We start from the raw sequence: 12,952 nt of genomic DNA, 5'->3' as shown, positions 1-12,952 counted from the left end.
GTGCCGAGCACACGCACCTTTGCTGATTGGCGAGGGCTCGAGTGCATTAGTGGCTTGGCGCCTCTGCTCGCCGCCTCGCCTCCCCCTGCACCTCCACCGGCCCATTAGCCGAGCCTGACCTCTGCCTCCGTCCGCAGCCAGCGCACTTCCTCCTGCGCCTCAGCCGGAGCGGGAAAGGGGGCCGGCCCGGGGCTCGCTTTTCAAACCCCCTAATCACTCCACACATGCAAATGCTCTGCTCTGGCTCACACGCGGAATATTGCTTTATGCAAAGCGCTGCCAGCGCCTCCCAGGCGCCCATTGGCCGCCCGGCTCCTCCGCCTGCATCAATTGGTTCCTCCGCCTGAATCCGGCTGCCTAACGCTATCCGCTCTACTGTAAGGAAAATGCAATCGTAACAGTGCCCCAAAAATGGGCTCGGCTGAGTAATAAAGATGCCCCACTGCAAATATGTGGGGTTTGCCTACCCAGCCATGCTGGCTGCTGTAGGATGAGCTTGTGTGGGGGTTGCAGGATTTGCATTCAAACAGCAAGCACCCCCCCCCCCCTGACAATAGGGATAAACAAAACAACATTCACATGTAAAAGGCGTAAATATGTGTAAGACAGGCGCTTTGTAAACTGTGAATTGCCCTGAGCCATCCAAGCTTGGCGTGTAACCCCCTCCGCTGCCCATGGAGGAGGAGAGGCGGGGCGTAGGGGCGAAGGAGGGGGGCAGCCGGGCTGTAAAGTGCAGAGTAAATACACACTCCACTCTGTGTATTGAGTGCTCCTGCCGGGGCGCTGCAGTGTCCTTGAAAACTCTCACACAAACTTTCCCCACGTGCCGTTTGTTGACCAAGAGCTGGCGTTACCTCTTCACAGCTTTCCTGATCCAGAAACGACGACTTTCCCTTTTCAGACGCGAGGAATCACGTTTTTTGTGATAAACGGAGCCTGCCGCCGACTCCAGTAGGCGGGCACACACTGCTCTGCTAGCCCCCCACATTTTACCACCACGGATAACTGGGAGCCCTCGGCCATCCAGGGGTGTCCAAGTTTTATTTGAAGTAGGCGCCTGGCCTGCCCGCTTTGTTCCCTGTTAGTTGCTGGTCTCCAGAGCCAGGGCTGCCGAGGACTCTTGGAAAGTTAGTCAATGACGCTCTTGTGTTGACCACACACCACAGCGTCACTTGTTGAATGTCCGACTATTAGGGCACAGCTCAGTGCACCCCAAAGCCTCCCCCCGGCGCAGGCACTCGGGGTTACACAGGGAGCACCAGTCCGAGCTGAGGGTGTCTCATTCGCCTCTTCCCGAAGGCTGCTCGGCGGGCGCTCGCGGGAGAACCGAACAAGTGTGCAGACAGACAGCCAGAAGCGGGCCGGGAGAAAGCGGACTTTGAAGGCGGAGAAGGTAAAATGAAGCCGTTGGACGATACACTTGACTTCTGGTGACATGTGAAAAGTGCTAAAAGTCAGAGCTCATCAATAAAGTATCCTGGGGGTGAATGGGGGCCCTGACAGGCGTTGCATTCTGCAGCTCAGTACAATGAGGAGACAAACGACTCTGCCAGCCAGCCTGGCTGCCACTGAAAGGGCCTCTCAATGGGAGCCGGATAATGAGCCCCGGGACCGTCAAGCGCTGTCATGCCGGCCCCAGCGAGGCCCGGAGCCGCCGGCCCCCTCCGGGATCACCGGGGGATTCCGCTCAAACCCCCAGAAGCATCCAGAGACCCCCAGAACTCCCTGGAATAACACTCGCGAGATGGCACTCGTAGCCCCCCAACACAGCCTGAAATTATGTCCCCAGAGACGGACAAATAACACCCGGGAGATGCGCCTCAAGGCCCCCACCATGACAACAAGTTGCCCCCATTAATATAAACATGCCCCCAGAGCTCCCTCTAATAACACAGCGAGTTGCTCCTCATGGTGCCCCTAAGCCCCACGACGCATCAGGAACCCCCACCCGTAACACATCCAGGTACTCCACAGACAGCTCCCCCCAACAGCAGCTGAGATACCCCTCAAAACTCCCCCCCCCCAGAACACCTTGCAGCTCGCCCACACCCTCTTGGGGCTGTCTGTGTCTCCCACTTTGGGGTGGTGCATTTGGTGGCTGTCAGTAACTTTGAAAGGCTGGTGGGGCTGGGGCCCAAGCCAGCTACATAGGACCGACGTTTCCCCAGCCCCCTCGCCTCCGTAGAAGGCCCCTGCCTAGCGTCTCCCCGGATCACTCCGCTTCCGGAAACCACTGACAACCCGGCGAATGTAACAACTAGACGGCTGAGCGACAGTGGGCAGCACCCCCTCGGGCCCTGTCTCAGCACAGGAATGAAGGGCACTGGACCGAGCAATGTAACCACTAAAGTACTTTCACCCCAACGAACCCCCCCCCCAAATAAGCACTCAGCCATACATTCTCAATTATTCAGACCCCACCCCACCGACCAGGTACTCACCCGCACACCCCCTAGTCACACTCCCCAGGCCCACCAACCACCCGTAGGCACTCACTTTACCCACTCACATCTTAATGCACTTACTTCACACACACACACACTCAATCAGAAACCACCCAACTATGTGCACTAACTTTGCCCACTCACACACACTTTGCCTATACTCGTCTCTCCCACACACATAATCAGAAACCACCCATCCCAATGCACTCACTTCACACACACACACTCAATCAGAAACCACCCACCTATGTGCACTAACTTTGCCCACTCACACACACTTTACCTATACTCGTCTCTCCCACACACTTAATCAGAAACCACCCATCCCAATGCACTCACTTCACACACACACAAGTGTTTACACATACACTCAATCAGAAACCACCCATCCGAATGCACTTACTTCTCACAATCACACACACACACACGTTTACTCATACACTCAATCAGAAACCACCCACCTATGTGTACTCACCTTACCCACTCACACACACTTTACCTATACTCGTCCCTCCCACACACTGAATAAGAAACCACCCATTTGAATGCACTCACTTCACCCACCCACATTTACTCACACACTCACTCAGAAACCACCCACCCATATGTGCTCACTTTACCCACTCACACATCCTTTGCCTATACTCGTCTCTCCCACACACTTAATCAGAAACCACCCATCCCAATGCACTCACTTCACACACACACACGTGTTTACACATACACTCAATCAGAAACCACCCATCCGCATGCACTTACCACACACACATTTACTCATACACTCAATCAGAAACCACCCACCCATATGTGCTCACTTTACCCACTCACACACCCTTTGCCTATACTCCCTCACACACTCAATCAAAAACCACCCACCCGTATATACTCACTTCACCCACACACACCACTTACCCACACTCCTTCACCAGAAACCATCCACCTGTATTTACTCACTTTACCCCCCCCCCACACACCGCTTACCCATGCTCCTTCACATACTCAATCAGAACTAATGTGCGGCTCACATGCCACCCGAGAGACACCAAAACACGCCACCCTGCTCCCCAAGCCGTGCTTCGGCCCAGCGCCCCCACGTGTGCCCAGGGAGGCCGGCGCGGCCTGCTCGCTCACTCGCCGTTCCCGCCGGAGTCATTTAAATGCAGGCCTCGTCCATTAGCGTTTGAGAAATGCAGGCGCATCAATCACATCCCCAAAAGAAATAAAACCCCTTTGCAGGTTGTTTAAAAGACACGCCAAAAGGGCCGCTCGCAAGAAACAGCTGCAAACCTCCACTGAAATAAACCCCAACTAGTGTCAGCCTCACGGAAATCTGTTGCAGCCGGTGAGATGGTAAATTCAGGCGATCAGAGCGCCTTAGACACTTGGCTTTTCGAAGTTACAGACGAGAGCCAACAGTAACCGCACCAGCCAACAGCACAGCAGCTGCAACCAACCACGCACACACAGAACGCAGAGTTCAAAGTACCAACCTCTGTCCTCCAAGAAACAGACTCCTTCGTCCCCAAAACAGCTCCACAACGTTTCACGAAAAAGCCCGACGCCGCCTGGTTCCTTGTTGTTTTAAATAATAAAAAGACGAAAATAATCTCCGTGTGTTTGAAGAAAGTATCTTGAGCACAGAAGCAAATTTGGAGGAGACGGAATACATTCAACGACGGCCCCTTTCAGCAGGAAAAAAAGCCAAGTCCTTTGCAACATGGAAATCAAAAGAAGCTTTTTTACACCCGTCCGCTTCTAGAAGAGCAAAAGAAAAGGTGGGGAAAAAACTTTGATATGCTCTCCAGGCAAAGGAGAAAAAAATCTCATATATTATTTGTACAAGCGTCAATTAGCCACCGCTGGGATTAGCAGTGTCTAATGCCTCGGCTCCAAAGGCGCACTAATCACGGAGCTATTTCGCCTCAGGGCACAGTGGGCTTTGTGTCCCCTCCCCAAAAAGTTTTAACTAAAAAAATGATAAAGAGGAGGGGAGGGTGAATACCTCTGACGTCATCCCAATGGAAGGGGCGGTCTGAGGGGTGGGGGTGTGTGGGAGGGAGGAAGGTTGTAAGCAGAAAGCAGCCACAAAAGAAGGCTCGGTGCCCGGCCTGCTACTGATTTATCAGGACTTCTGTGGGGAAACGGGAGCTTCAGATTCAGAAGCCAAAAAAACTGAAGACTTGAAATAAAAGCGAGTGAAAGGCCGTTTTACAGCCCTCAAGAATGTGCCAGTGAGCTCCGTTGAAGTGGCAGCGACTTACGAGTCTGGCTGCAATATTTCAAATTTGTCTAAACTTATTTGGGAATAATTAAATGTTGCTGGCTTGAAACGGGAATAGAATTTGAGCTGAAATGTGTTTTCTGGCAGACACGCAAGTGAAACAATGTGACTGAGTTTACTATGCCATCTCTGTTGTGCAGACAGGGCTGAGTATGGCCACCGTAGACACACGAGGCCTATGCCACAATGGCAGGCTGACTGGGCCCTGAGCCCCGGCCTATGCTTCAGTGCATAGAAATGCAATTCTAGTTAAAATCAAATAAGGAACACGCGAGGTGCATTCCGGCCTCGAGCCTCCTTGTAGATAGAAATATCTTCTGTGCAAGATTTAATTTGCATACATTTTGTCACCAGTACAAATGCTACCAACAGTCTTTGCTACTCTGTCATTTTGCGAGTAGCCTGAATCAGTCATATGTTTTTTTTCTAATCCTTCACAAATATCGTTCTCCCTAAGCGCCCAACACCTTCTGTTATTTCTCTGTAAACAATGTGAATTGTTCATTCTCAGGGCACAACATTCGTTAACATCATTCGCCGAATGCAAGCGTTGAGTTTCACACACAAGGCGACGTTGTATATATGTATTGCTCTGTTGCTTCGCTGTGCACTCTCGTGCGGTGCGGGAGAAGCTTCCCCTGGTGCGCTCGTGTGTGCGCGTGCAATGCAGAGAGCCCCCCTCTGCAGGAGGTGGGCTGCCGGTACCCCGGCCCGTCTCTTTACATTAACATCCGCTCTGCCAGCCACCTTTTTTAATATCCAGAAAAACGCTCTAAGTCGCCTTGTCCAGTCGGGTCTGAGCGAGCAGAGACACACGACTCCTGACGTGTGCACGCACGGTGCGTGTGCCTGCGGGACACGGGATGCCTGCTTGTGTACTGGGAACAGTGTCTGAGACCTCGAATGCGGCGGACACCGAGATAAGTGGGGCTTTTTTGAGTTTACCAACAATCTGTGAAAACTTCGGCGCCCTTTAACCCTTCCGTGGCGGCGCTGGCCTGGCACACACAGGCACCGCGCTCTTCCTCCCGTTGGTGCGTACGGTGCACGCACAGCCTGGGCTCCGGCGTTTTGTGTGCGCGTTTCTTTATTTCGCAGCGGTTTTCGGAAGGAGGGCGGCGCGGGCTGCTGGGAAGAGGGCCGAGTGCCCGCACAGGCGTGGAAGCTGGACCGGCTTCGTGGGAAGAATGATGAGGCTTTCCCGACAGGCGCCTTACAAGCTATTGATTGGGCAAGCTGTTGCAAACCCCCTGGAACCGCTAATCTGTCGGCTAATAAAGGCGCTAAGGAGCTCAAGGCGAGTTTTATTAGCGCCTGGAGAACACCGGCAGCAGAGGGGGATCAAAAGCCCGGACCCCTGATATCTGTGAGAACAGCCTGCAGAAATATATTTTCAATTACGGCGCCTGGCGGTGTCAGATCCCAGGCACAGGCCGGGCCACGGCACACAGCAGTGCTAGCACAGCGCCCGAAGCAGCCGCGCCAGTGTGTGGGCGCTAGGGGTGCATGAAAGGACACTCAAACGCCACAGAGACCCAAACCCAACAGCAAAATACGAAAACATTACCACAGAGCTGTTCGCCCCATCCCATGGACAGGAACCGGCTCTAGAATGCCCAGGCTGTATATTTGCTTTTACCCCGCATACAGAGGTCTTAAACCACCCCAGAGTGTTTAAACCACATCTGGAATGCCCGGACTGTACACCTACATTTACCCCAAACTCAGAGGTATTAAACCGCTCCCAGGTGGCCTAAACCCCATCTAGAATGCCCAGACTGTATACATACATTTATTCCAAATACAGAGGTATTAAACCGCTCCCAGAGTGTTTAAACCACATCTGGAATGCCCAGACTGTACACCTACATTTACCCCAAACTCAGAGGTATTAAACCACTCCCAGGGGGCCTAAACCCCATCTAGAATGCCCAGACTGTATACATGCATTTACTCCACATACAGAGGTATGAACCCGCTCCCTGAGTGTTTAAACCGCACCTAGAATGCCCAGACTGTACACATACTTTTATTCCAAATACAGAGGTACTAAACCGCTCCCAGAGTGTTTAAACCGCCTCTAGGATGTTATAAAGGTATACCTACATTGAGCTCAAATTCAGAGATCTCAAATCACACCCAGGGTGATTTGAACTGCACACCTTAGCTGCCACCAGTACCAGAGTGCTTAAACAGTATCTAGAATGCTGAAAGTATGCAGACCCCAGTCCTTGAATTGCACTAGGCTGCTTGAGGCACCTACCTTACTTTTAACTAGCCCCAGCATTTTCAAACCTCACCTAAAATGCTTAATCTTTATGTCACACTTTATAACCCATCCACGGAGTTCTTAAAACACACCTAAAATGCTTAAATCTTATGTCACACTTTTTTAACCCATCCACAGAGTTCTTAAACCGCACCTAAAACGCTTAAACCTTATGTCACACTTTTTAACCCATCCACAGAGTTCTTAAACCTCACCTAAAATGCTTAATCTTTATGTCACACTTTGTAACCCATCCACGGAGTTCTTAAAACACACCTAAAATGCTTAAATCTTATGTCATACCTTTTAACCCATCCACAGAGTTCTTAAACCGCACCTAAAACGCTTAAACCTTATGTCACACTTTTTAACCCATCCACAGAGTTCTTAAACCTCAGCTAAAATGCTTAAACCTTATGTCACACTTTTTTAACCCATCCACAGAGTTCTTAACCCGCACCTAAAACGCTTAAAACTTATGTTACACTTTTTAATTCATCCACAGTTCTTAAACCTCACCTAAAACGCTTAAACCTTATGTCACACCCTTGAACCCATCCACAGAGTTCTTAACCCGCATCTTGAATGGTTAAAGCATACACCTTAGTTTTTAACCAAATCTTACCCCATCATGAACTCTTAACGGTATACATTAGTTTTAGCTCAACTATAAAAATGTAAACAACATCTTGATTCCTTAAACCTTATACCATTTGAAACCTACTGGCCCTACATGCTTACATAATAATCCATAGATTTGAACCCAACTGTTGAGCTTTTAGACGGGTGTAGTAGGCGTATACATTCTCCCCTAGGTTTAAACAATCGTGGAGTTCTGAACCCCATCTAGAATTCTTAAATCTTGCAAAATAGATGTCACTCAACCCCAGCGCGCTTAAAGTGCCTGTAAATGCTCATATTAATCTCCGAATTTTTAACCGGATCCAGACGCATCTGGAATGCATGAACTCTATACCACAGTTTCCAACGAACCACGGAGTTCTTAAACCGCTTCAAAAAGCTTATACATAGTTCCGTTTTTTTGCACACCACCAGAGTTTTTAACCTGCTTCTGGACTGCAATAAACCTAACTCCCGCACCGTCGAACCGCCTCACTGTGGATTTTACACACTGTTGTAGAGCGGGGAAACCACACGCCAGAGATGTTAAACCTTAGTTGAGAGTTCTTAAAACGAATCCATATGTTTTAACCAAATCGCTTCAATTCCAGGCCCGTTCAGTCGATCTTCAGCCCCTTGCTGCCTGCGCATCCCGACCTCAGTGGTTCTACCCTTCGTCCCCGCGAGATCCAGCAATTTCCCAAGTCATGGACACAGTCGTAAGGCGCCAAGTCCTCGAAGCACTGGCCAGGTGCTTAAAGCACTCTACGGGAACGCTGTCCGCAGTCCCAAACACTCGAAACCCCATCTCAGACAAACCCCTTGTACACTGCCTAAACCCCACACCTGTGACCGGTTCCTATGGAGAAAGGAAGGGATGTTCCACACGTTGGAATCTGAGAAGGGGGTGATCTCGCACACCTGGAGCCACCCGGCCGTACCTGCCCAGCTCCCCGCATGTGGGCACTGCCAGTCTCCTGGTCGAGAACCCTGCAGTTGACGAGGCCGGTAACAGAGGCATTAGCGGGGATGCGCCTTATCGCTCTCGGTGTAATCTGCCGGCAATCTCCGGCTCAGAGGACTGTCTGGTCCGAGGTAATTATGTCACAGCTTTCCCTCGGCCTGACAGCTGGATACACACAATCTCCCATAAACGCCTCTAATGAGGGGGGAGGGTCCGGGGATGTCGGTGAGCCCTCACGAGCGTGCGGTTCTCCGGTGCATCTGTGCTCCGCAGGCGCGGAGGGTAGGGTACCTCTGGGTACCGGCGTGTCCGCTTTAAAGTGCCCCGGCCCGGCGCCGGGGGTTGCCTCTCACCCAGGTGCGCTTGGGAAATACACCTGCACAGCTCGGTCCTGCGCGCACCCAGAATGCACGCGGCGCTGGGACTTGAAATAATAATGAAAAAACAAGAGATTCTCGACCCAGGGTTGTACATTCTAGCATGTATAACGATGCACGACGGAAGTGCGCTTTCATTTCTGCACTTACCGACAGGCTTCCTGCATATACGGACTCAGTTACTGAAAACAAGTGGTGCCGTTACTAAACTTCCAGCTATGCAGTAGCGCCTTGACGCCACAGCGCTCGGGACTAGTAGGCGGGTGAAGTCAGCGCAAAAGCAGTTCCCAGCGGTAAATGATCCCTGCATCTAAGAAAACTGAGATTTGGCAAAGCAGACAAGCGGTCATTTGGGGCCAGGGAGTCTTTTGTTACTTAAACCGGTTTGTGCAACAATATCCTGCCAAGGCAGCACTTGGTTCGTGTTTAAGTAAATTGGAGGGGTTCGAATTGCAAATGTGCCTGGGGAGAACATTCACCTGTGAAAAGCAACGCAAGAGCTAGCTTCCGAAGAGCACAGACTAAAACAGACACAGCACACAACAAAGTAAACTCTCGGCTCGCCCCGTGACAATCGCATCTCTTCCTTGCAAGAATATGAAAAACATCGCGCTCTGAAAGGTTACCTGCGACAAGCGGCGCGGACACGGCGAGGGAGCACGCTCTGCTGACTCCAACACTTTTCATTTGCCGATCGCCTTTAACTGGCAGGTTTGATCTCCACTTTCCACCCCCGAATCCGCCACCCAGTTGAAATGTCAGTGACAGTAAAAAGGAGGGTGCCTGGCGGTGCCCTAACTTTCCCTTAATACCCGGACCAGCGCCGCCCTGATTGGCCCGCACGCTCCGGTGACGTCATAATGGCCAGGAGTTGGAGCTCTGCTGCGAAGAGGTTGCAGAAGCGAGCGGGCAGAGCCGGGCACCAGCAGCCCACAGTCCCTCCCGGGGAGCAGGAGCCGAGGGGCCGCGGAGGGCTCCGCGAACCTGCCCGCAAGAGCTTCTCCACCTGGCCCCGCAACACATCCAAGAGGAGGCAATGTACGTGATCCGGACAGGCACCGACAGCGGAACAGTTCCGAAACCACGGCGGCGTCTTCGGTCTGACTCCCGAGAAGGGCTTTAAAGTGCGCAGTTTATATAACAAACGCTACTGAAGAAGAACTCGTTTCTAAGCGCTCGGAAATGTGGCAGGCGATGGGAACAAGGCAGAGTGAGACTAAGTCAATTGCCCAGGGTCAGACAATTAGTCAAGTAGGGGGATTCGACGGATTCCTTTTTCCACAACCTGCATTCTAAATTCTACAGCTCTAGGTTGAGGTACCCGACCAGTCGGATGTGTTTTTATCCCACCATATTCCATATTCCGTTCGCCCCCTCTCTGCAGCGTTAACGTGTCATTGTCACGAATGTTAAAATAGTGTTTTAAGTACCCTGATCTGAACAAGGCCGCATACAGGACCCCCTTTTCAGGTTAATGAGTAAAGGTGGTAGTTACTCAGTGAGACTCGTAGCGCTTTAAAATTGCTGAAAGGGTGAGACAGGTTCCTAACCTTCAGGTCCACCTTATCTTTGGGTACACAGAGAGATTTCAACGAGTTCCATTACTTTCACCGGACACACATCTTTGTACAAGTCGTTGCCTGGTACACTAAGTGTCTCAGATCCGGTAGATACAGTTTAACAGGAGACGCATTACCTTCACCGTACACACTGATTTACAGGAGATTCTTTACTTCATTGTACACACACGGGCCTCATTTGCAAAAAAAGGACAGCACAGCATCCAAACCACTTTGCCGCGCCCAGCTGCCTCATTTTTTAAAAGCACAAGGATTAACAACCAGGGCCGGACTGAGAACCAAAGCCGGCCCTGGCAAAGTGCTCCGGCCAGTCCGGGCCTGTTAACAACAATAAGACGCATCTGCGTGCTTTCCCCTGCGCAGGCGCCCAATTGGCTGCCATGCGCCAGCGCAGGCACCCGTACCTCATGTTGCAGGAGTGCCTGCATTCGGGGATGAATGTTGTGCAGGAGGGACACTTTCCTGCACAGAAAAATATGACTAGCAGAGGGTGCTCGTGGACAGCTGAAAACGGGACTGAGGGTATATGTTAATACACCTGTTTATTGCAAACAATATTATTCTCATTGTTAATTAGGAGGACAATTCAGGTAAATTACCATAAAGACAGAAAGCAGCGCCGACGCAGTTCTAAAAAGTGCCCAAGTCTTTAGACAAGACCTACTTGGGCCTTCAGTCGGTTCTTCCATTGGTTCTCCCGTAACTCCAGGCACAGGCCGGAGGCAGTGGGCCTGGCGAGCCTTCTAACCCCTCCCTGCCTGAGGAATACACTTACAACTTATATTTGGACATACATGGGAGAGTATTTAATACAAACTAGAAGTTGGAATGTTGAGACCTCCAGAACAGTGGAGTGGTACAAAGCCAATGATAGCTGATGTAGGACTTCTGCTCCAATGTTCCAGTGGTTATCCGTCTGTTTCTTCCTTTTTTCTTTCTTTTTACTTTAGAACTTTCTGCTCTCAGTTGGAGGAATGTTCTAATAGTATTATAGGCCTTTGCCTTGGGCTATACTGGATGTTAGAAGACCTCTTGCCCATGCTTGCAGATTGGGGCCCAGAACTTGGGTTCAGTGTCTTTAACAACCAGTATAGCCAACAGCAACAGACTTTATGATCTAATAAATGTTACATTAATTTAAAGAAAGCAACACCCACAAGACAAACAAGGTTAAAGAGACAGAGGGAAGTCCATGGCCCCACAGCCCCACCGGCTTCCCTGCTTGCACCCATCCTGGGAGCAGTGAGAGCCTGCAATACTCCCACACAGCAGGAGCAGTTATCTTTTGCTCTCGCCGGGTTGGAGCAATTCTTTGTTTTTTATGCAGAAGAATGCGGGCAGTGAAAAAGGTTCGTTTTCCCACCCGGCAGAAACAGCTTTGGGCTACTGTCGGGTGGGAGAACATTACACTTTCCATGCCTGCACTCTTGGGCAGGAAAAATATGGTGTCCTGGAAGTTGGGGACCCAAGGACACTGTCCCTGAGCCAGCCCCAGGAGATGGGTTCCCCGGGACAATTGAATGGCTCTGTGAAGGGTGCTGCAAGCCCCCTCCCCAATGTCAATGTTGTGGTCTCAGGTGGTAGAGGCCCTGGGGCCTTTTTCAGGCTTGGGGAGGGGGACTGTGCACTCCCTTCCCCTTTATTATAATGTCAGCCCAGGAGGATGGTGTCCACGGGGCTCTTAGAGGCTCGGGGAGAGGGGCCACCCTCCTTTATTTGGTATTTGGCCCTGGGCATGGGGTCCACAGGGCCTTTTCAGGATTGGGAAGGGGGGGGGCTCTCGGCCCTCTCCCCTTTCTCATTATGTTGGCTCTGGGGAATGGGGTCCCTGGAGCCTCCCAGAGGCTCTGAAGGGGGACCACGTGCCCCCTCCACCAAATATTTAATTGTGCTGCCCTCCCAGGCCCTGGTTCACCCGGAGGGAGGGTTATTTTATTTTTGTAGTAGGGGAGACTGTGCTCTTTTGTTTAATTTTGCCACTGATTTGTGGATCCTCTGCAAATTTGTGAGAAAAATAAAAAAAATGTTTTGACCCAAGGAGGGGTCCCTAGTTGGACAGGGTATCCTGCTGTCACATCGCTGTTGGTCTTTCGACTCCGCGGTTCCTCTATAGTGTAAAATATGCAACGTTTTTAATGCTTAAAACAGATTGACACCAAATCACAAAAAGCATGTTTTCTAGACCAATATCTAGCTTTCTGACAAATTTGTTGTAAAGCTGTTTAGCCATCTGGGCTGTAGCTGTGTCTGAACTTCGGATTGCTATACATTTTAATGTTAAAGCACTTTGTATATCTATTAAACCTGATAAGGACAATGAATTAATGTTATTCTTATCCATTGTTTTTATCCATTTTTGGCGTTCTGCTCGTGGAGAGTAAGAAGTGAGCCTTTAAAGATTGCAAATTTTGCACAT

At 50.8% G+C, this 12,952-nt stretch overlaps 1 protein-coding gene across 18 annotated transcripts in view; it reads right to left on the bottom strand.

The window, feature by feature from the left end:
* The window catches only part of PAX6 (paired box 6), a 50,072-nt gene extending 40,355 nt beyond the window's left edge, over window positions 1-9,717 (bottom strand). For 5 of the 18 annotated variants that reach the window (XM_085648269.1, XM_085648271.1, XM_085648280.1 and 2 more), the window contains exon 1: window positions 3,935-4,378. Coding sequence is in view for 2 of the 18 variants with exons in the window: in XM_085648263.1 (XP_085504389.1) it covers window positions 18-47 (30 nt within the window). In the remaining 16 variants the exon portion in view is untranslated. Of the gene's footprint in view, window positions 1-17; window positions 240-854; window positions 873-3,934; window positions 4,379-9,582 lie in introns of those variants that run through there. The other 13 variants (XM_085648270.1, XM_085648275.1, XM_085648272.1 and 10 more) reach the window with 9 other exon arrangements.
* Window positions 9,718-12,952: the final 3,235 nt, after the last annotated feature.

Source organism: Triturus cristatus, chromosome 3_2 (genome assembly GCF_964204655.1).
Source record: "Triturus cristatus chromosome 3_2, aTriCri1.1, whole genome shotgun sequence".
Taxonomy (NCBI): domain Eukaryota; kingdom Metazoa; phylum Chordata; class Amphibia; order Caudata; family Salamandridae; genus Triturus; species Triturus cristatus.
Note: the sequence above shows the minus strand (reverse complement) of the source record. Positions and strands in the feature narration are given on the sequence as shown.